At 38.8% G+C, this 25,810-nt stretch overlaps 1 protein-coding gene across 1 annotated transcript in view; it reads right to left on the bottom strand.

The window, feature by feature from the left end:
* The window catches only part of csmd2 (CUB and Sushi multiple domains 2), a 362,365-nt gene that overhangs the window by 196,762 nt on the left and 139,793 nt on the right, over positions 1-25,810 (bottom strand). Inside the window, exon 5 of the mRNA XM_053612473.1 lies at positions 21,814-22,021. Coding sequence (XP_053468448.1) covers positions 21,814-22,021 — 208 coding nt within the window. The remainder of the gene's footprint in view (positions 1-21,813; positions 22,022-25,810) is intronic.

The raw sequence follows: 25,810 nt of genomic DNA, 5'->3' as shown, positions 1-25,810 counted from the left end.
AAAAAGCAGGGATGTTTCATTTGTGATAAGGGTACCTATGGGCTATGACCTCTAAGCTTAATTGTGGTGGTGCCATTTAAAAGCAGTGATATGCAGATAAACGATGCTCTACATAGAAGCATGGTAATAATTTTGTTGTTGATGTACTTGGTAATGCTGGTGAAGTTGTGTTACACTGGAATTACTATATTATGTGAAGTCATGCTTTAGCAACAGATAGACTAGAGTCAACAATGTTACAACTTCAGCGCGGACCAATATGGTGTAGCAATGTGGTGTATTTTTGATTTTCAAATAGATTTCTATTTCTCTCTCTCTCTCTTTCTCTCTCTCTCTCTCTCTCTCTCATCTCCCCTTTTATTTCTAGGATGTAGGTGGAAATCCCAGGCACTAGCAACTTATGTGAGAGGACCAGAACAGAACAATACATAAATAACGCTGTTTGAAATCCTCTGTGGAGAGTCACATTGGGCCTCTGGAAAGACAAATGCTAGGTGGTTGATATTCATCCTCAGGTGCTCCAGTACTCACCTATAATACATCAGCTATAATAAATATGTAATTATCTACATAGTTCCTTTTCCAACTCTCAAAAATTCTGAATTAACAAAAGCAAAATAAATAAATTAACATTTAAAAAAAATGCTACTGTTGCCTTTGAACATATCTAATTTCTGTGGGATATAAATATGAGGTTGAATACATCTAAAATAAAATCCCTTTGCCATTTATTACAATGGGGAAATCCATCAAAAATGAGACAAATGATTGCTTGCAAAAGAGTGCATTAGGATATTGTCTACTGCACAAGCTGTTTGAAATGAATGCAGGGAAGTCCTTCCTAAGAGTCAACCAGTGTCTCAATTTTGCCCAGGGTCATTGGAATCATGTGTGATAATCAAATGAGCTCAGACTTTTTGGTCATTGGCCATGAACACCAGTGGCATGTTTGGAGAAATAAAATAATTGTATAATATATGATAGTGGATCTTTGGGGACTTTTTTGTGACTAGTGGTCCCATGAGCTCTTGGAAAGACTGATGGCATCATAAATTCCATATACAATACCAGAATATCTGGTTGCCTCAGGTCATGAATTATTAGATAGACCTTTCAGCTTAATAAAGACCCCACACATACTGTACATCCAACTAAACATGAAATGATGAAGTTTGCAAAAAATGCTTTGCAATGCTGATCTATTTCCTATTCCTTATTGAAAACATGTGGTCTTAAGTGAAGCAGATGTCTACATGCAATTTTTCACAGCCTTCTTTGCTTGTGTTTACCAAGGGTGCTAATATTAGTGGAGGGCACTGTAAGTGCAAAGGGGGCTGATCGTCTGCATGGAGGCATGGACCAAGATGATTCTCCCTCATTGTTAGACAGTATTGGAGGAGGCTCAGTGCTGTTTTCTCTCCATGGTAGGCTTCATCAAATATTAACTGGAAGAGTGCCATGATTTGCAGAAAAAAAAGCAACTTAAAACTTTTTATGCTTGAAAAAGAAATAGTGTTAAAATGACATTATAGGGCATGCCATATGTTGAAGCTTAAAATACACTGCATATGTTTTAGTTTTGTTCATTTTCAAGAAGGTTGCCAATAATTCAAGGGTTGACAGTATATCAGACATTGTAACGTTTCTATTATGCATGAGTCAGCCATACTGTGAGCAGTCTGTGTTGCATTCAATGCTGACTCAGAGGGAAATGCTGATTTCTGGATAAGGATATTGTGCTGTGACCAGTGACCAACACAGTGACACGGAGAAACAGAACAACCAGAGGGGGTATGCATAAGAGACATAAGTGATCAACATAAGTGACAAAAAAGATATAGAACATTGCTGCAGAAATATTCTCCCTTGTTCCATCACTCCCTGATCAATATTTCACAAAAGTCACAAGCAGCAACAAATCCGCGGATTTTAATGTTCAGCTTTGAAAATAATTCATGCCTGAGCAAGATGTTTCATGGAATCAAATTTGCATTTATGTTTACCTTTCCATTTAAACAAAACCCTAACATCATTTGATGAATAAATCTGTAATTTAAGCCTACATTTCTGTTGTATTGTGTAACTGGTTCGCTCGGCTGTTACATCCTTTCATTGTAAGGGCAACAGTTCTGGTTTGTAGAGTACACAAAACCAATTTTAATGCAGAGCTGAAAAATTATTTTCAACTGGGTAATATCCACTGCTGTTATGCTTTAATAGAGGATTAACCATAATCAGTTTCAGAAAAAGCATTATGCTTATGTACAAGCATTGTAATGTGCCACATACTCATATTGCGCTACAAACTGGCTTCCAGATATTTTCTTAAGGCAAACAGGAAGAGGATTATATTGTATAGGCCCTGTATAAGGCATTAAAAACTGTAGAACATACAGCAATAATCATAAATGAAAAAGAAACCAGGGACTGCAAATGAAAAAGGTACAATGCAAACCTGCAAAAATCATATATTAGTTGTAAAATGTCAGTCACAATATCAAAATGGAAAAATCAGATGTGATCACTTGCATGAGGTTTCATTCTTATAGTGAAGGTAATGAGTTCTTCACAGCTAAACAGTGCATCCAAATATTATAAGTAACACTTGTGAAAGAATCAATCAAAGCTGAGAGGCTTTACGTTCACATTGTGTCCTTGTTTGTCATTATACAGGTCAAAAACTGCACAGCAACAAACATGCTTACACAAACACTTACATTAGGCAGCCATACTCTCAATCCATAACCACAGTATATTGCAGTGTGGGCCTGTTTCTGTGCAAGCAGTGATTGTGGAGCTAAATGGACCAAAGAGGCCAATAGAGTAAGTACAAGGCCAGAATCAATAGCTTCACAACTCACCTTCACACCATAAGGCAATGATTATCTGCTCCACAAATCTTAAATTATTTGCATGCACAAATGGCCCGTGCTGCTCATTTTAGCATATAGTTAAACCAATTCTTATTATTACACTGAGACAAAAAATAAAAATAAAAACTGCTAACTTAAATGCATTTATAGCAACAGATGCTGACTGCACACTACACTCTAGGTAGCTTTAAAACAAGTAGATGCTGGTTCGCTACACTCCAAGTCCAGCTAAGCAAAGTTCATCCATGCAATTGTGATGGATAGTGTGGTGTGAATTGAGACGGTAAGCCGAGGCAGGTCTAAATAAAACCTGACTCGCACAACGAGACTTTGAGGAGTGCCTCGGGGTAAAGAAAAAGACAGCTATTGATTTCACAATGTCCTGGATGAGAGGGCAAGATATAATTTCAAGCCTAAGTCTGCAGCTTCAGCAGATGATCAAAAGAGGAAGTGATAGAGGAAGAGAGGGAAGGAGATGAAGAATTTAGGAGCTAGACAGCAACTTGTGTACAACACTTTACAAACAATTATCCATGCAAAATTAATAGCCATTTCCCTTGAAAACCGGTATTAATGTATATTCATATCTATTCCAATATGTTCTCGCATGACATCAGATATCAGTGTTTCAAGGATGACACTAACAGCATTTAATAAAAAATGGGAGCTAATACTAGCTATATCTCCAACTAGCCAATATACAGTACTCTTTGTTAGCTAATTTCCCATTCTTGCTAAAGACCTTCCCTCAGTGAACACTGAAATTACCACAAACTATGTAAAAGTTGCTGAGAATGATTTTCCTGATTATTGATAATAACACTGCTAATGACCATCCTAGCTGTTAGTAGCTAGTGGAGGGAAACTTATTGTATGCCAATTTGTAAACCAATTTAATACTTGTGTAATAATAAACAGTCCATACAGAATTTCAGAGTTTTTTGTGATTGTCAGGGCAAAATACAAAATTTGAAAGCTAGGCTTTGAATTAAATTTGAATTGGCTAAATCACAATTGCAAGAAATTCTTTTGCACGGTCTTTCGCAGTGATCTTTGTTTGTAAATGAGGCCTTTTAGCTGTACTTATGTTTAACACACATGAATCGAAGAGGGCTTTGCCTGAATCTGCAGAAAATCGGCTGTAATGTTGAAAAATTTCAAGCTCCTCTGAATATTGCAGTGTTTCCTTGATTTTGTGTTCATTTCTGCAATCACAAAATCATGAAATCCTAGAGGGACTGAAGACAGTCTCTTTGGATACACGGTTATAATAGGTAAGACATTTTTGTGCATATTACTGTACGGAGCCCTGACCTCAACCACACTCAACACCTTCAGAATGAACTGCAATGCCGACTATTTGCCAAGCTTTCTCATCTGACATCAGTGCCTGACCTAACTAATGCACTTGTGGCTGAGCAGTCAAAACCCCATAGCCCCGTTCCAAAATCTAGTGGAAAGCTTTCCTAGAAGAGTGGATATTTTTATAACAGGTTATTATAAAGGGGGAACTAAATCTGGAATGGGATGTTCAGCAAACACATGGGTGTGAGTGGTCAAGTGTCCACTTACTTTTGGCCATATAGTTTATCTGTTGCTGGCCATAAGCTTCAGGATCTTGAAGGTTGCTATCTGATTGGCTCCCCACTCTTCTGTGTATATGCATTTCTATACACCGGTTTCAGATGGCAAACAAACCTTTTAACACTGTGACATAGCAGGGTTTTGGTCAAATTGCTATTTGTGTTTTATGTAGAACAGTTAGTGTCAGGACACAGTATATTATTGCGACTTGGACAACATCTTCTGGAAGAGAGCATGTTAGCCATGTAGCTGGTCAATTTCAATGTCAGTCAAGTAACTGGGTCTTGGCCATGTTTTGTGAGGAAATGTACCAGACTCCCTAGCAAAAACTAGAGAACATTCGAGACCATGCAGCAGGGGTCATCAATTAGATTTGGTCTGGGGCCACCACGCGCACACACACACACACACACACACACATACACACATACACACCCTCACCCTCATTCATGCTCCTACCTCTTGGACACTCCTATCCTATATTCCTCTGCTTTGCATTACACACATTAACAATGGTAATTAATAAAAAATAATAATAATGGATTTATAATGGGTATCACCATTCAGTGGAAGATTATTACATTGCATTGTTTAAATTCGAATAACAATATTGGATCTTTGAGTCATGTGATCTACCTAGGGTATAACAATTATCTTGTATACATTGTATAGCATGGTTTTTGGCTGTTCACATATACATAAATGCATATGGGTAATATACTGTAATTAGTATAGTGCTCCTACTATCTGAGTATGAGAGATCTCCTATATGTAGTTATACATTTTAGAAGGTCTGTTTGGAAGGACACTGTTCAACCTTTACCCTTTTTTTTGTCATCTCAATATTATCTCAGTTGCAATTACTGTATCTTATCATGATTTAATACTATTCTCAGGCTATAGGAAGCAAATGCCCTGCCTTCCTAAACATAAAAATCTACATGAATGCAATCTATTTTTCCATAAATAGAGTGTAATCTAATCTGTTTATGACCACCACTGGTACACATTATCAAATATTGTACGTTTACGTTGGAAAATGAGGTTAATGTCTCATCACCACAGGTATATGTCAGTAATGGTAATCACAATCATGTGCCACATTTTCATTCTTGAATCACATTGCTTGAATAATAGCATTAATATTTAAACAGTGAAGTAGCATTCAAGTTGCTGATAATTTCACCAAAAGGGATTGCCACAGAAATACATAAAGGGTTTTCCCTGGACCCCACATATACTTAGTATACTACAGGTACTATACCAGACTTAGCATTAGTATAGAATTTGCTTATGTGATTACTATTTTTAAGTGAACTGCATTGGCACACATTCTGTAATGAGACAAGGGGAAGATATGAAAACCATCGAAACTTTCCACTGGAGAAAATAGCCTTGCCTCTTGAAAGAGGATACCAAGAAATATGCACAAAAACAGGAATGTGTAAAAATGAGGAAGGGATTAAGAAGAGAAATGGCACTGATATCACATACCAGTTGAGGATGCTGGCCTGCTTTTCCAATTTGAAATAATTATCTGTGGTGTGGTGTTTATCTGAACCATGGAAAAGTCAACATTTGCAATACTTTGCCTTGGCTGTCCATGCACCATGCAACTTCGTTCACCATTTGGCTTGGCTGAGCTTTGTCCCATTTTATAAATGAAGAGTCTGAAGTGGTATAAGACAGGAATTTGCACTCACAGCAAATGACTTTGGAATGAAACTCTTTCATCAGATAATTAGGGAGGGCAGAGCGCATCCAGATGTTTTATGGCATCTCAATAAGAAGGGCAGTAAGGGGGGGGGCATGATGGATTGGATGACTCACAGACAGAATATAAGACAGGAGAGAGAAAGAAAGTGACAGAGTGACAGTAACAAAGAGTGTGTCCGAAAGAAGCAGAAGCCAGGTGTCTTAATACCTTGCTGCCTGTATTGTCTCATAATACAATGTCTTAGAAGGAACAGTTTTGATAGCTACAGCTATAAGGGAACTGTCTGAAACAGACTACGGAAGTAGCATACATCACTACGTTCCCAAAATACCAGCATATGCTAACAGGTACTAGCCTCAAATGATCTATTAGGTTGGATTGAATACTGTTAGGGAAACTGTTGGGGAAACTGTTTGACTACACCAGCTAGGATTATTGATAAGCAGCAACTTTACCAACAGTTCCAATAACATGATTTGGAATTACTTTATAATACAAATGAACTAATGCTGACCTTTATTTATTTATGTATTTATTCCACACTAGAATGAGCTGATAATGCTTGTAACATTCTAAAAATTGTATTATAAATTCATATTATTTGGTGTGTTCAGATATGTGTTTGACTATTTATGCTGCACTGTGGTAATAATTTATGCTTGGTTATGATTAAAGGTAAAAGTGGCTGGTAAAAGTAAAGTTAATTGCCATTTATCATGTTAATATCTGTAGAGTTGTACGTAGAAATTGCTAGAATGTAAAGCTTGTTTGGGTTGCTGTTAGCTTTCTGTTAGAAATGCTACGTGACCATTTGCTCTGCAGTTATAACTGAGAAAGTTCTAGAACCTGTGAAAAGGAAAGTCACTGAGGAGGAGAGGTTGAAAATTGCTGTATGGAAGAGTGCATGTGTTAGATAAATAAAGGAAAATGTCATGAAATAGCCATGCGTTATTGACATTAATGAACTCCTTAAAGCCACCAAAACGTCACACTAATCCAGCAACTTTATCTCTCATGTTAACTGCTGCAATAAAACTGAAATGAAAACTGACCCCTTGCTATCTCATGTCCTTGGGCAGATTGAATATGATTCATTTGTATTAATTACATAAAAGACATCATCTACTCATCCATTTAAGTGCAGAGACTTTCCCCCTTATCTAAACAACCTCTGACTTTTGGCTATTGACTATGTGATAGTGATAATTGCACCATTTCTACTATAACGGAGAGAGAGATGTCTACTTTTCATAAGCCAATCAAATTCTGAGGTATCAAGTTCTGCCAACCAAGTATGTTTCCATTTGAAATCCATTACACTAGAAGAAAAATACACTCAAAGGCCTGAACAATCATCTTTTGCAGATCTAATTGAGAAACATGATCATATTTAAAGCAGAAGAAGGGTTTTGACAAATGGTTAATATCATGGAATGACAGCTGCATGGAGAAACAGGATCAGGCCAATAACAATAACAATAAAAGAAGTAGCACAGGTAAGAGTGAAAACATGAAGTAGTTTGTCAGCATCCAATAACAGTGCCAGAGTAGACTGCAGAAAGATGAAGTCATTCTCAGTGGAACATGGAGATGAATGAGTGTATAGAGCTCTAAAGGTATTTGACATTTCCTCTGCAATCTAGAACAAATGTGCCATAAGTGAATAATTGTTACCAAATATACTTGTCAAATGAACACTATAAATTCCTAAAGATCACGTACAGTAAATAAGATGTCTATACAAAACTAATTAATGCTCATATAATCCTGAAGGCATAAACATAAATAATTTTTGTTTTATTTTTTAATCTATATGTCTTGGCTAGAGGTAATAAGTAGATTCTTTTCAGTAAACTTCAATCAAATCCAACATAGGATTTAAGAATACATCTAACTGCTGAATCGAGAAAAAAAGAGAGAGAAAATGGAATGGAAAGAGAAAAAAGGATTACTGATAATCTTGTGCATGCATGTTCTCTGCAGAGGAGTCCAGTGGCTTGAGGCTGTTATGCTCTCTCTATCCTGATGCCTTAAAAGGTCTAGAAGAGGATGCTATGACAAAGATGGTTTGTCTTAGATCAGAAATAAACGGTAAGAAAATACTGAAGGGCCTCTGAAGTTCATTTGTTCAATTGTGAGCAGTTCTATCTCAGTGGAGTTAGAGAAGTCGTAAATGTCAGAATAACATCTGCAGCAGTGGTAATATGTTGAAATTACAAGCCTTTATTAAAAAGAAGCCTCCTCTGCACTCACTCCTGAAAGCAGTTCAATTTTTCTTGATGTTTAAAGACATCTTAGTGAATTTTCTCAGCAAAATGAAGTTGCCAGAGACTTACACTCACAGTCATACAATTAGAAGCAATCATTTTTTTTTTTTTTTTACAATTACGTCTTCTTAGAAAATACTTCCGTTGACAATATCCATTGCTCAGAGATTTCAAAATGTGTCAAGGATTATTACTTCTACACATGAACTCTGAGACAAGCAGCTAACACATTCTTGCTGTGTCCTCTTTCTGTGCACTCTGGTTCAAATTTTGATTCATGGAAAGCCTTTATGCAGTGCTTAACATTAACCATTAAGATCCCATCTTTGCAAAATGCTAAATTACATCAAATGTTGCATCTGGTGTTTGCACTGCTGGATTTCTTAATTTGGCTGTGCGGTATATACTCGCTGCCTACAGTATTATGTGGGTGTTACTCAAGATCATTAAAGCAATATTAATAATGGTGTGAAGGAGTAGGGCTCTCAGGACTGATAAGTCTAATTCAGCTGCTGTATCAGCAGTGTCAATCTCGCCACTGATCAAATCTTAAATGAGTATGAATCTCTCAACCTTTTAGTAGCATTAAGGGAGTCCTAATCCACTAAAATGCTCCAAATAAAAAATAGACAAGACAGACAACTCGGCAGCAGTTTAACAGAGAATAGAGTCAAACCTGCTGATGAGAATCATTCCAAAATCACGATGCTTCCACCATCATGCTTCATTGTGGGATGGTGATCTCAGGTATAGTTCGCAGGCATAGTTCAGATATCATCAGACCAGAGAACCTTTTCCCACATGCTGAGTCTCCAATATGCCTTTTGACAATCTCATAATCCCTTTTTGTCTCTCCTCAACACTCTTCCATACAGCCCAGCTTTATGGAGTGTCTCGGCTATGGTTGTCCTCTGAACACCTTCTCTCATTTAAGGCATGTATTTATCCAATCCTTAAGAGTTCCTTCACAAAATGTGGAAAGGCTCACTGTAGTCGCACTGTTTTTTTCATGACCAGTGATAGATCACCAATCAATAGCTGGGTGAAATTGACTTCAGCATAAGGTCTATTGAACAGCATTAGTTCTACATGGAAAGCTTTGGTAATTTGCTCATTTGCAAGTACTGCTCTTTTTTTGTTTCAATGTTGGTGTATTTCTCCTTAGCCCCAAATACTTAATATAACAATAACTAATCTTAATCAAAAATTAATAAAAACTGGTCTAATAATTTTTAATGACAACTCGATGGATATCTCTGTTGCCTTTGCCCTGGAAAATGTGTTTGTTTTTGACTGATGATAAACACCATTTTTTGTGTGATGTTGCTTCACTTGTAGATAGTGGCCCAAATGGTGCTTAGTGGAAGATTTACTGGAAGTTTTGAAATACATCTGCATTTGATTCCATCAATATGTATCCAACAATAAGTTCTTGGGAGAGCTCTTTGCTTTAAAACATCATGAGATGTTTATTGTGTGACACCTTGGTAATGAAAAGCCTTTTTATAGACCATCAATTTACTAAACCAGCGGATATTAATTTGCACAGATAGGAGGTATAATTACTTACAGATTTCAGCTGGTTCCTTGCCTTACCTTGCCTTGGAGAACTGCTTTTTCTTAGCGTGTTCAATACTCTTTTCTTGTGTCATTCTACTTTATTACACATAACTTTATTTATGGACTTTAAATGTTGTGAATTCTTAATATATTTGCAGATTTCTTGGGTTAATACTGATGTCTGGTGAAAATTTCATGTGAATAACCTCACTGGAAATATATTCACTGAAAAAAGTTGACACGTTCAATACTTATTTCCCCCAATGTATGTACACACAGTTGCAACCCCCATTGCAAATCAGGTTTATTGTCAAAATTTACAAACTTTCAACTGTTTGCAATGAACAAATCAAACAAAAGCAATTAAAATAGTTCAACACAATTGATGTTTCAAGTGGTTTCCCCAAATTCAACTGAAAATGCAACTTAATAATGATTTCTATAGTTTCAAAATTATTCGACCCCTGAATAGAATCCCTCACAACAACACAAATATGCAAAACAGGTGTTGTCTCAAGCACACCTAACGCAACTAAGGTCTTCATTATTTGCATCAGGTGTGCTTCAGCTGGAACACATGAAATACCTGAACTGGCTAGGGGAAGAAAATCCATGAAATCCTGGATGGGGCAGAAAAAGGAAGCTATCAATGGCTGCAACCAGATTTCTGCTAAAGCAGGTTGTGAAAAACCCTCGAGTGACTGCAAAGTACCTGCAGCAAGACTTGCTGGCAACAGGCATTGTGGTTTCAGCGAGCACAGTAAGGCTCATACTAAATGCAGAAGATTTCCATGCCGGAAATCCAAGACGTACACCACTACTGACCCAAAAGCACAAGAAAAGTCAGATCAAAATTATATAAATAAGCCACAGAAGTTTTGGGATTCTGTTCTGTGGAGCGATGAAACAAAACTGGAACTTTTCAGCACGATCGATCAGCGGTATGTCTGGAGGAATAAGAATGAAGAAAGAACTCTCTCTGTCCACAGTCAAGCATGGTGGTGGCTCTGTGATGCTCTGGGCTGCTTTGCATCCTCTGGCATTGGAAACCTGCAGTGTGTAGAAGGCAAGATGGATACACTGAAGTATCAGGAAATCCTTGGAGAAAAGGTCATTGCCTCTGTGAGGAAGCTGAAGCTTGGGCTTCATTGGACCTTCCAACAGGACAATGATCGCAAGCATACCACAAATTCCACCAACACTCAGTTGCAGAAGAAGTCCTGGAAGATTCTTCAGGGTCATCACAGTCACCTGACTTGAACCCCATAGAAAATCTCTGGTGGTTGCATCACAAACTGTTACACTCCCGCCGGCAAATGGCACTGCGGCGTCGACAGGCACACGCGGCTTTAGAAAGCGAGCGTGCACGAGACTTTTGTATATGGACACGCGCCTTGGTTTGTTTTGGTTTCCCCTTGTTAAAGCATTGGTTGATGTTCGAGGGTGTGTCTTAATTTACTCCAGGTGTCTGTATTTTAGTTTGAGTATGTTGGTTATTTAAAACCCTCGTGTTGCTGTGCACTTCGCGCAGTATTATTTGTTTGTGTTAACATAGTAGCGAATATATTTAGCATGCTAGTGGTCTTAGCTTCATGTTTGTTCTCGTTCTATGCCTAGACTTTAAGTTCCATGTTTAACCCAGTTAGCCTTGTCCTGTTTAGACCGTGTTTCCTGCGTTTTGCCTGCTGTGTTTCAAATAAAGACATTGCTCCTGCGCTTACTTCCTGTATATAGTCCTGTGTCGTTACACAAACGCAAGAATATTACTGAACTGGAGGCCATTTATATATATATATATACACAGTATCTCACAAAAGTGAGTACACCCCTCACATTTTTGTAAATATTTGATTATAACTTTTAATGTGACAACACTGAAGAAATGACACTTTGCTACAATGTAAAGTAGTGAGTGTGCAGCTTGTATAACAGTGTAAATTTGCTGTCCCCTCAAAATAACTCAACACACAGCCATTAATGTCTAAACTGCTGGCAACAAAAGTTAGTACACCCCTAAGTGAAAATGTCCAAATTGGGCCCAAAGTGTCAATATTTTGTGTGGCCACCATTATTTTCCAGCACTGCCTTAACCCTCTTGGGCATGGAGTTCACCAGAGCTTCACAGGTTGCCACTGGAGTCCTCATCCACTCCCCCATGATGACATCATGGAGCTGGTGGATGTTAGAGACCTTGTGCTCCTCCACCTTCCGTTTGAGGATGTCCCACAGATGCTCAATAGGGTTTAGGTCTGGAGACATGCTTGGCCAGTCCATCACCTTCACCCTCAGCTTCTTTAGCAAGGCAGTGGTCGTCTTGGAGGTGTGTTTGGGGTCGTTATCCTGCTGGAATACTGCCCTGCAGCCATGCTCTGCTTCAGTATGACACAGTACATGTTGGCATTCATGGTTCCCTCAATGAACTGTAGCTCCCCAGTGCCGGCAGCACTCATGCAGCCCCAGACCATGACACTCCCACCACCATGCTTGACTGTAGGCAAGACACACTTGTCTTTGTACTCCTCACCTGGTTGCCACCACACACGCTTGACACCATCTGAACCAAATAACTTTATCTTGGTCTCATCAGACCACAGGTTCCAGTAATCCATGTCCTTAGTCTGCTTGTCTTCAGCAAACTGTTTGCGGGCTTTCTTGTGCATCATCTTTAGAAGAGGCTTCCTTCTGGGACGACAGCCATGCAGACCAATTTGATGCCGTGTGCGGCGTATGGTCTGAGCACTGACAGGCTGACCCCCACCCCTTCAACCTCTGCAGCAAAGCTGGCAGCACTCATACGTCTATTTCCCAAACACAACCTCTGGATATGACGCTGAGCACGTGCACTCAACTTCTTTGGTTGACCATGGCGAGGCCTGTTCTGAGTGGAACCTGTCCTGTTAAACCGCTGTATGGTCTTGGCCACCGTGCTGCAGCTCAGTGTCAGGGTCTTGGCAATCTTCTTATAGCCTAGGCCATCTTTATGTAGAGCAACAATTCTTTTTTTTCAGATCCTCAGAGAATTCTTTGCCATTAGGTGCCATGTTGAACTTCCAGTGACCAGTATGAGGGAGTGTGATAGCAATCACACCAAATTTAACACACCTGCTCCCCATTCATACCTGAGAACTTGTAACAGTAACAAGTCACAAATAGCTAATTGGACCCAATTTGGACATTTTCACTTAGGGGTATACTCACTTTTGTTGCCAGTGGTTTAGACATTAATGGCTGTGTGTTGCAAATTTACACTGTTACACAAGCTGTACACTCACTACTTTACATTGTAGCGAAGTGTCATTTCTTCAGTGTTGTCACATTAAAAGATATAATCAAATATTTACAAAAATGTGAGGGGTGTACTCAATTTTGTGAGATAGTGTGTGTGTGTGTGTGTGTGTGTGTGTGTGTGTGTGTGTGTGTAGGACCTCAGCGCACAAGATCATAAGCATAAGATAAGCATAATCATCACCCAGATCACCCATAACATAAACTTTAAACCATGAGGCCCTGTGTACAGACTTTGGGGCACCAAGCAAAGTATGGCTGATTGCTGGGTTCTCACTGTCCTGTGAACAATGGATGAACCCTCACAGTTTAGCAAACCTCTCTTAAAACTCATTGTTCTAGACCACTGGCCGAGACATAGTGGCTGGCCTACAAGATGAAAGCCCTGTCCCTCAGATGGTAACTTTGGGAAAAGGGGGTTAATTCACCCAGACTGGCTCCAAGGACAATCAACACTGGCGAGGCCCTTTGTTCTCTTACATAGTTCACCTTGTCTTTAGCACACTGGTCACACCAACTGCATCAGGACATGGGGACAGTGGTGGCTTAGCAGTTAAAGCTTTGGGTTACTGATCGGAATGTTGGGGTTCAAGCCCTGGCGCTGCCAAGCTGCCACTGTTGGGCCCTTGAGCAAGGCTCTTAACCCTCTCTGCTCCAGGGGCACCGTATCATGGCTCTGATCCTGTGTCATAATTGCGCTCTGACCCCAACTTTCTGGCATGCTGGGGTATGCAAAGAAAAGAATTTCACTGTGCTGTGATCAATAAAGTCTCATTATCATTATTTCATATATTCCAAAAGACCAAGGACTCCAAGAGTAATACAATAACAACTGAAATTGCCTATTTTCCTCTATGTGTTACCCTCTAATTATCATGCTTGTAACCACAAAGTTGCATTTAGACATTTGATTGTTTAACATGCATGAGTATGATTGATTATTGATGATTGATTATGGATATAGGTATGTGATGAAGTATTAGTAATGTGTTAACAGCAGCCAATATATGTTTTATTTGGTATGTGTCTGTTCCTTGAGTGATTTCCTGAAAGATGAGAATGAGGAAAATCGAGTAGAACGTTGCTGGGTACAGGTACCAACAGTCAGGACAAAATGTTTGATCCACACTCTATAAGAAGAAGAAAAGAGTAGGGCATGAAATTATGCGACCACAAAGACAGTGGACTGAGTAAAGTAGCTGGCGGAGAAAGTAGCTACACCCCACCCCAACTTCATGCTGATTGGAGCAAAACCTTTCGGGTTTCACCTAGCTAGGAAGAGTTAAAACCCTTGGACACCAGGGAAACAATGAGTTCTCTTAAACCAACACTTTCAGAGAGTTCTCCCCAATCAACATCTTCGGGGAGTCCTCATCAACTAACAATAGCTGCAGAAGTTCTCCAATTGACATCTTCAGGAATTCTCTTTTCAACTAACATCTGCAAGAGTACTCCACAATCAACGTTTGCGTGAGCCGGTTCCTGCCAAGCTAACTAACTCTAGTTGGGGAAGAACCAGAAGGACCACCGCCAAGCTTCTCAGGCAGGCCGCCTACGAAACTCCACTCCATTCACCATTCCGATTGGTCTTCCTAGATGCTGCTCAAAAGCAACCGAAGCTCTGATGAATCCCCACAAAACGGAAACGCAAGTAAGCACCTCAGGTTTCAGTCGAAGCTGGTGTTTTTAATAGAGACCTTCTAAAACGGAGTGAAAATTAAATTAATTTTGGATGGTTCGTTCAGGTCAAGGTCTAAGAACTGCATATGGTGTCAAAACCAGGGAGCCATTCATTCTCTGTCAAAGCTATCCTCATTTGTTTGTTTGTCTGTGTGTGTGTATATGTGTGTGTGTGTATGTGTGCTTATGTGTTAGTTTAGTTTCTGTGTATTAGAGTAGTTTAATAAAGTCTCGTCTGATTTTAATAGCAAGTGTCTGTATTTATGATTTATTGTCTTAAGTTGTCTGATCTTCTTACTGTGCTCATAATTCGTATTTAACAACAGGATATTATTACCAGTGGACACGGGATTAATATTCTAGCCAGACTTAATAAGATACATTAAGTTCAACTCATCGGTGGACGAATAGTTGATTCGCTGTTGAAATATTAAGTTTGCACATTTCCATATTTTGAGCTCAATCGAACATAAGGAATAGCTAATCCCCCCCCCCCCCCCCACATATATATATAATATATACAATCATACACGTACATTATACAGTATATAGAAATCCCCATGCTTATTTGACCAAAAACAGAAGAAGAAGAGGATAAACTTCCCCATCTGTGCCTCTAATTGGCTCTGCAGCATAGTAGATGACAGTCCTCATGCACAGTTCCCTTCCGTATTTGGTGCATATTCATAGGTTAATTGCCCATGATCTGGCATGGGCAGTGAGCTGTGGCTTCTATCTATGCATGTATGTATGTATACATGTATTGTATGTTTGTATGAATGTATGTAAGTAAATTTACATTATATTTAATTTAATTTCTATTATATTTTTTCCTTCTGCAAACTCCAGAGCATTGAATTACCCTCCACATCATTACCTCTCTATCCTTCTCTCCGTCTGCTTGCTCACCTCTCTCAGCTAATTGTGTGCTTAATTAAAGGCCCTACTGTGAACCCATGTGTGGTAATAGAGAGAGGAGAAGAGGGCTGAGAGAAAGGATGTAATTCAGAGGTACATATCTATCGATCTCAATAAGAGGTCTCCTAGTTTTTATTGACACGGTGTGTGTATTTATTCGGTATGCATGAGCATGTGTACATATGCATATGATGGTTGCTGAAGTTGAACAAGGAAAAAGAAAAGAAAAAGCCCAATAATCTCTTAGTTCCTCTTGTTATCCACCAGGAAGTGAAAAGGAGAGACAGTCCATGAAATTACAATGAATGAATAAAGTCATAATTAAATTTATAGCTTATATGAGTATTATATATTAAATTATACTTATACTAAGTCCAAAATACTTCTATGAAACCACAATGAGACAAAATCATAAGCTACTTTTCAACACACATTTCTGACACTACTTAGCAGTTCAGCTTTAACATTTACAGTGGCAAGAAAAAGTATGTGAACCTTTTGGAATTTCATGGTTTTCTGCATAAATTTTCATAAAATGTGATTTTATAAAATCTTCATCCAAGTCAAGAGTATTGACAAATATAATGTGTCTAAAATAATAACACAAAATAAATTCTGATCGCTCATGTCTTTATTGAACACACTCATTCAACATTCAAAATGGCAGTGGAAAAAGTAAGTGAACCCTTACAATTAATAACTGGTTGACCCCCCCGGCAGCAATAACCACAACCAGGCGCTTCCTGTAGCTGTGGATCAGACCTGCACATCGTTCAGGAGGAATTTTAGCCCATTCTTCCTGGCAGAACTGCTTTACCTCTGTCATATTCTTTGGACGTCTCATGTGTATGGCTCTCTTCAAGCCATTCCATAGCATCTCTATTGGGTTGAGGTCTGGGCTCTTACCTGGACACTCCAAAAGGTGGATTTTGTTTTTTCGAAGCCATTCTGTTGTGGAATTGCTCCGGTGTTTTGGGTCGTTGTCCTGTTGCATCACCCAACTTCTACACAGTTTCAGCTGACGTACAGACATTCTCACATTATCCTGAAGAATTGTCTGATATACTTGGGAATTCATTGTCCCCTCAATGACTGCATGCTGGCCAGGCCCTGATGCAGCAAAGCAGGCCCAGATCATGATGTTTCCTCCACCATACTTTACGGTCGGGATGATGTTTTCATGATGATATGCCGTGCCCTTTCTACGCCAGATGTAGTGCTGTGTGGTTTTTCCAAATAGTTCAATCTTAGTTTCATCAGTCCACAAAACATTTTGCCAATACCGCTGTGGAGTGTCAATGTGCTCTTTTGCAAACTTCAGGCGTGCTGCAATGTTCTTTTTAGTAAGCAGTGGCTTCCTTCGTGGTGTCCTGCAGTAGAGATATTAGTCAGTTCCAACGATGCCTTCAAATCTTTGGCTGTCATTCGGGGTTGTTTCTTTACCTCATTGATGAGTCTTCGATGTGCTCTTGCTGTCATTTTGACTGAGCGCCCACTTCTTGGTAGAGTAGCAACAGTCCCAAAGTGTCTCCATTTGTAGAATGCTTGCCTAACTGTAGACTGCTGAATTTCTAAAGTCTTTGAAATCACTTTGTAACCCTTTCCAGCTTTATGTAAATCAAAAATTCTTGATCGTAGATCCTCTGAAAGCTCTTTTTTGCAAGGCATGGCTCACATAAGCGTGTGCTTCTTGTGCAGAGCAAAGTAGGGTTTTTATCAGTCAAAGTAGCTGTAGTCCACACCTCCAAACTCATTTTCTAAATGAGACTCCAGGTGTGCTAAAACCTGGCTCCAATTAGCTTTTTGCGGTCATTAACTCAAGGGTTCACGTACTTTTTCCACAAGCACTATGAGGTTGTTTTGGTTGTTCTCAATAAAGACATGAAAGATCAGAATTTTTTTTTCTGTTATTATTTTGGACACATTATATTTGTCAATACCCTTGACTTAGATGAAGATAAGATCACATTTTATGATAAATTTATTCAGAAAACCATGAAATTCCAAAAGGTTCACATACTTTTTCTTGCTACTGTAAATACATACTGGATGACATCCCAGGTCGCTAACAACCCATTGTATGTGTTTAAGGGTTAAAATACTTTTTTTTGGCTGACATCAGAGGCCCCAGGGTTACCACTGAAGAGCCACTGTAATCATAGTCAAACCCAAAGTGTACTTGATAAAGTGGAACTGTGACCTCTTGGAGTTTGTAGCATCCTAATGAATGTGCAGCTGCTCAGAAGCTAAGTATGCTTTTGGGAAAAAGTGGTACAAGGACCCGAAACAGTTTCAAGATTGAGACATCACAAATACCCCATTCAGTGATACAAATGGAGGAATTTCTGCTGCCAAAGTTAATTTATGTTCAGGCAAGTAACACCTTGTCCTCATCCTCATCATTGTTCTCAGAGACAAATGAACAAAGTCCAAACTCTACCTAGTTGGCAGGGCCAGTTCTGAGTATTCTGTCCTTTCTCTCCCCCTTTTCTCTCTGTCTCTCTACTCATCATACAACTGCCCACTGAAATGACACTGCAATCTGAACTCATTTACTAATCAGTATCCCTTCCTGACACCATCCCCTCAATCACGTACTGTACTCGTGCACGACAGTGTATCTCACTTTGGGTTTTAAGTTTTGTCTCAGGTTTCAATACGTCTTTTAACATATCAGTCAGAGCTTTGCATAGCTATCGGTTTAGCTCAGCATAACATACAGAAGACTAACTCAATCAACACAACATACATAAAACAAACTCAATAAATTATCAATTAAATACAGGGCCTGAAATACAGGGCCTCTTCACTTTTCTAAATCTAAAATTCTAAAAAACAAAATGTGTGTATATATATATATATATATATATATATATATATATATATATATAACTTTTGGATGGTTGCTCTTGTCACATAAAGGTTAATTAAACAAAATAAGTGGACATTTATTGATTGCATGCATATTCACCCCCTGGGTAAATAATCACCTTTGCCTGCAATTACAGCCGCAGGTTACAGGATACGTTTGGAATATGTCGCCATCAGCTTTGCACATTGGGATACTGATATTTTTGGCCATTCTTATTAGCAAAATTGCTCAGGCTCTGGCAGACTGGTTGGAGACCATTGGTTCTCAACAGATTGAGGTCTGGGTTTTGACTGGGACATTCCAAGACATTCAGGTTTTTTGCTTTGAACCACTTTAATGTAGCTTTGGCAGTATGCTCAGGGTCATTGTCCTGTTGAAAGGTGAACCTCCATGAAAATCTCTAGTCTCTTGCAGACTGGAACAGGTTTTCGTCTTGTATTGCCCTGTATTTGGCTTCAAACTTTTTTACACTCTTGTCTAACCAATATCCTAGTTCTTACTCATAAAAAACGCATCCTGCTGATACTACCACCACCATGCCTTACTGTGACAATGGTATTCTCAGAGTGATAAACAGCTTTGCATTTCAACTGAAAGTAGTGCTTTATGCCAAGGCCAAAGTGATAAATTATGATGTCATCAGACCAGAGAACCTTTTCCTGTATGTTTACAGAGTCTCCAAATGGGATTTCATAAGGCTTTTTTCCTCAGTAATGGCTTTCTTCTTGCCACTTCCTAAATCCCAGCTTTGTGGATTGACTATTCTATAGTAGTCCTGGTGTCCTATGGTGTCCTATGGCTGTGAACAGTTTCTCTCTTCTGAATTGTGGAATCTCTTCAGATTCAGAGTTATCTTTGACCTCTTGATTGCTTCTCTGAATAATGTCCTCCTTATCCAGTCAGTTGGATGGCTTCTGCTAGGCAGAGTAAGATTTCTGCCATATTCTTTCCATTTTTTTAATAGTGGTACTCTGTGGGATGTTAAAAAAAATTAATGCCCAAACTCTGATTTACACTTTTCCCAAACTTTTCCCGAACAAGCTTATGCAAGGCACCGTATATTTGAGGTGCGGGGTGTTCTGTTTTAAGCCTGTACATTATTTTACAGTTATTACAATGGATATTGAGTTGATATTCGTAACAATAAAGATTAAAATTATTTGATTTAATATAAGATGTCTTATCTCCTGACTATACTGGGGCTTGTTACCTCACCGCCACACAGTCACTCCTGGAACATTCATTCATCTTCAGTAACCGCTTTATCCTTGCCAGGGTCATGGTAGATCAGAAGTCTAGACCAATAACATTTGGCACAGGGCAGGAACACACACGCACACATTCACATCTAGTGACAATTTAGCCAATCCCCTTAATTACATGGTTTTTTTTTAATGTTGCAGGAAATCTGAGAACATGAAGGAAACCTACACAGACACAGGAAACATGTGGAACTCCACATATACAGCTCAGGATTGTACTGGGGACTCTGTACTGCACCTCTGTGCAGCCTACTGATAATATTAATAATTGTAATTTTAACAGAGTATTCATTCACATAGAGTAATGCATTATTGGGCTTACTATTTCTGCATTTACTCCATCAAGACATTTATTTAGCTTTTGTTCTTCCACTAGAATTCAGTTTTCCATACAATTCCTGGACACATGACTTATGCAGATTGCTTCAATTAAAAAAAGTCTCAGATAATAATAAATCCTTCTGATTGTATTCTTGCTAAGGTTATTCTAGCATAATGTCCGCAAATCCGAGGCAAAGTTGATTTGTCACATATGAGTAGAATCATGTAGTACTCTCATCAATGACATAGTCAAGATGAAATCCTACATATAAACGTTTGTTGGTTTCACACAAGAGTAAAAATGCCGATAGAACAACAAAATGCAAAGTTATCAGTAACTGTTTTTAGATTGATGTTTTCAGCTCTTCATAAAAAAGGAGAACAAGCAGCACAGCGCCTTACTAATTGCTCGAGCTCAGTTATAAACAGCTCGAGGCAGCTGAAGCATCTGAGCACCCAACATGAAACAGCGATTTGAATGACCTAACCCTAACCCTGACTTGAGTTTATTATTCATGCCACTGCCAAATTGGACGGTGACCCAGTGTTTTCTCAGAAGATAGAGGTAAAATATACTTAGGGTGTAATCAGTTTACCTTGATGCGCCACCTAACTATCACCTATGAATAGGAAACACTGTAATTATCAGACCACAGATAAAACAAGCTCCATGGAACACAAAATACACCAAATAAACTCTGTCAACATGCAATAAATAAAACGAGCTCAATCAGCATGAACACAAAGAACATAACATACATAGAACTTAAATCTAAACTAAAGAGAAATGTATATGCCATCTAAAAAATTTAATACACGAATGTAACAATAAATAAATAAAAGTGTAATTATTATGATGAAGTTTTTGGTGAGGAGATTTTTGGAAGGAGTCTCTAGTGTCAGTCCTTTATAACAGTCAGAAGAATATATATATGAGTTTTCTGTGAAATAACAGGAATAATTTGATTTTTTGCCATGCTGTTATAAGAAAATACTTAACTTTGCTTCATGTTGGGCCTCAAAACAGCACCATATCTTTGATTACTTTCTTACACTGGTGTGCCCCATCATGTTTTATTACTTCCATTCCAAAATAGTAAATAAACCAAAACCAACAAACAAATAAATCTCTAATGAAAACAAAATAGCCAATATAATACAAAACATAATACAAACTTCTCCTCTCACAATGACTTTATCAGGCAGTTTTATTTTCTTTGGAACAGGGTGTCTGCATTTAAATGTAATACCTTTTCAGTGCCATTTCTAATGTAATTTAAGACCAAATCTGCAGTGGGGATACACCATAAAGGTTTTATGGCATAGTATGCAGAGAACCACACAGTCAGTTCAGCTACTTATGGTCTGTCTATACTTAGTTCTGTTTTGTGTATGACGGCGTTTATTACATACCCCATTCATATCTAGAAGTGATGAATGTAGGGGTGTATAGGCTAGATAGATACACACTCACCACTGTGCAGAGCCATCTGTACCACTGACTTCCAGGACATCGTAGTCTTCTTCTAGCTGGAAGTCGGTGAAAACGAGAGCAATTGTGTCACCTGGCTCAGCCAGCACTGTCCATGTGCAGTCTGCATTGTTGTTATACTCCTGTGGGTAGTTTGGGCTTGTGATGATACCGCTCTGACCTCGCAGTGTTCCCCCACAGCCATCGTCTGCTGCAAAAGCATGCACACACACGCAATACAAGAGTGATTAATTCCATAGCAATCTGCTTTATTAGCGCTGTACTAGCATTGTGGATTAAATAAGATGGATTCAAATTAGGAACTACACCACATTGTTGCTAGCAGGAGGGTTGATATAACCCACTGAAACATGTGGTTAATTAACTGAGATGAATTCCGATTTTGGTTAATTTGTGCTTGCAATGTGGCTCCCGCTTAAATATTATTTTAAGAAGACAATCACCCCAACTGCTATGTATGCTTATTCACTGCTATGGAAATCAAACCCCTCTGGCTCTTCTCAATTTCTTCAATAAGACATACCTCTCCATCTTGTGTTCGCTCTCTCTCTCTCTCTGTCTGTCTGGAAGCTACTCATTTAGCTCAGGATAATGAAACTACTTTTTCGAGAAAAGGTGAAGTGGCAGCGTAAATCTCCCTCCCTCTCTCAACTCTCACCCCATTCCCTCCCACTGCCTCTCCCTCCATCCCACCTTGGGGAAAATCAAAGGGATCAAAACTTTCTGACAGTGAAAAAACTGGATCCTGAGGATCTGACCTCCTTTTTCAGTAGCACAAATCCCCCATTTACCTACATACCCACCAGTCTCTCCCTCCTGGCATGTGAAAGTAGGTGAGTTCAGACATGGCAGAATCTATTTACAGACTACTGTCCGGCTTGAAGGCCAGTGACAATTGGTGTGGCCAATTCTCAAATTAAAACAGAGAGAGCGAGCGAGAGAGAGAGAGAGAGAGAGAGAGAGAGACAGAGAGGACATGATAGATTGGAGAGAAACCTGCATTATGATGATTTTCAAACAACAATGTCTGAAGGTTGGTTTGGCTGCATTAATCACTACACAGGAAAAGAAAATCAATAACCAAGTATTTAGTTAGCTAGCGAGATAATGTAATTGCTCGATTAATGTGGCGTAACACAATTAAAGCTTTTTATTCCAAACATCCTTCACTGCATAACACTGGAAATCATGCCTATATTTTTCTCTTTTAATATTTACATACACCTTCATGTGTGTTTTTTTTTTAACTGAAATTTGGTGACTCTTTGATGACCCAAAATTAACAAAAATGAATGAATGAATGAATAACATTCATTGTCAAACAGGTGCTACACATTTTTGTACATATTGTAGGTTCAATTTTCAATTCCATTTTGACCCACATATACTGAATTAATTAACGGTGTGTATATTATACACACGAGTAAGCTTTAGTGGGAAAAAAGTCCATGAATTGTCTGCATTCGGACCATCCGCGCCACAATGTCCATGATGTAGTTATTTTCCCAGAACATGTTCATGCTATGTTTATCAATTAATAAAATTCTTTAAAATCTTATATATATAAGCAGGCCTATGGGATTTTAACATTGTCCTCATTGTAATGATCGTCCCATCATCCTCATCCCAATGGTCTTGAAATAACCTTGCATTGAGAGCAAATTATACTGTTGATGCACATCCGTTGAATGGGCCCTAATTTGCATTCCCATGATCCTATGCAGCTTCCCCTTACTGTGATGTTTAATGTAGAGTTTGTGTTTTGTTAGATTTAATGCTTATTGTTAACTAATTTATGTGTTGTGTGCGTGTTTGTGCCAGTGTATGTTATACTGCTGGTTTATGTTGCTTTTGTGTAGGGTAGTATTCACTGTTTAGTGGAATCCTGCTGGGAATTGTCATCCCTGCCAGTTTTCTTCCCTCTAGCCAGTTCTGTGGCTAACTACCAAGTCTGTGTTGTGCTTTAAGTGAGGTACAGCAAGAAATGTGCAAGTACATTGTTTTAGATGCATACAGGTTTTTAAATCAAAACAGTTTACTTAATCTGGCAACCCTGCATTCTACACCACCAACACTTCTGCAGGTGTATGCATTTTTACACCAGGGGTGTTCAATCTTATTCAATAGACTTATCAAAGTCTATTGAAAGCCAAGCTCAACTGATTAAACAGGTGGAATCAGCTGTGGCTCCTTCTTGATTGGAATGAAAACCTGCACGAACACCGTCTCTTTGCGGATAAGATTGGACACCCCTGCTTTACATCCATCCTACCTTTACTACCTGATATAAAGAAATTCTGATGCATCCATAAGAACAATGTATTAAGCTGAACAATTCATGGGAACGCATGGTGGTGCAGCCGTTCATAGCTCCAAGCAAACTTATATTATTATACCTGGGTTTCTGTCTGTGTAGAATTTCACATTCAGTTCAGTTCAGTTTTATTTGTATAGCACTTTTAACAATGGACATTGTCACCAAGCAGCTTTACAGAAATATATCAAATCAGGATATAAATTTTACATTTCTAAATGTATCCTTCCCCTGTGTTCATTTGGGTTTCCCATGCTTACGCTGTGTTCGTGTGGGTTTCTTCTGGGTTGTCCGATTTTCTCCAACCCCTCCAAATTTTGCAGTGAGAAGAAATGGCTACACTAAATTCCCATTTCACTCTAAAACTAAACTCAGTGTTCCAGAAATAAGCTCCAGATCCCCCATGACACTGACCAGAATAAAGAATTTACCAAAGATGAATGAATGAATAAAATATTGATAATAATCATGATATATAATAAATGACTCAAAAAGCGATGTCAGATTTATAAGCTGGATCATTTTTAACCTCCCAAATCAAGCCCTATGTGTTCAACAGGAGTGAAATCTGGACATAGATCTGAATGGAGCTTTGGATGGAGTGGATTCTACAGCAGGTGAGATATCTCTGAGACATGGTATGTAGCACAAGGCAGGTCGAGATTTGGTCGGTGTGTTTGTGCCAGGCAGTCTGAAGGATGTTAGATTTCTGGCAGCCATGATGCAGGACCTTCACATACTGCCTGAAAACAGCAGTGTGTTCTGACACACACCCACGCATGGGGAGAAAAAAAAATGATCACAGCCAGTGTTTGAGACATAAACATGTCCCTTCTTTTTAAATGCTTCTATTATAGCAGCGTCACTGCAATAAAGGATCCTGGGAAGGGGTCAGGTCTATAAGCTTCCTTCTCAGCATGTAAAGAAGTGATGCATAATCAAATGACTTGAGAAAGTGAGAGAGAACGATAGAGAAGCGGTTATACCGTTTAAATGCTTGAGAATAAATGTATATTGCAGTATAAAAGGGGGCAGAATGAATCATAGTATCACTGCTGACCACTTCAGGCAGATCAGAAAACTGTGTCTATGTTAATATATAGGTGAGTAATCTCACTTGTCTTCCCTGGACACTGAGCTCCTCACCTAGTCATGGTGTCATGGGATTAATTAGCGATGACTTGCTAATCATATGACTCCTTTCCAGGAAATAAAAAACGCAGAGCAGGGGCCCCGAGCCCTGTCAATCATCCAGAAGACCTGTCTGTTTCCACACTCTCTTGGGAGACACAGTATGAACCATGAAAAGAAGGCTGAACAGAAAAAAAGCGGTGTGTGTGGGGGGGGGGGCTGGTTTTCTATCTTTTTCACACATGCTGATTACGGGACAGCGTTCAACTTCCCATGCAATTCATTTTCCGTTGATGAGGCGTGATCTGACTGATCTGATATTTGCTTCTGCCAGTGGAAATGCATCGCTTCTAAAAGTCATTACAGTTCATATGATAGAAAATATGATAATTAGATAGCCCAAGCATAAAAAACAGAAAATAACTCTTGTTCTATGCGTTTCGAGTTGCCAAGATATAAATAATTTCATGACCAATCCGAGGCAATTAATTAGGTGAATTAATATGAATTAATGAGTTTTTATTCATTCACTCT

This window comes from Ictalurus furcatus, chromosome 24 (genome assembly GCF_023375685.1).
Source record: "Ictalurus furcatus strain D&B chromosome 24, Billie_1.0, whole genome shotgun sequence".
Taxonomy (NCBI): domain Eukaryota; kingdom Metazoa; phylum Chordata; class Actinopteri; order Siluriformes; family Ictaluridae; genus Ictalurus; species Ictalurus furcatus.
Note: the sequence above shows the minus strand (reverse complement) of the source record. Positions and strands in the feature narration are given on the sequence as shown.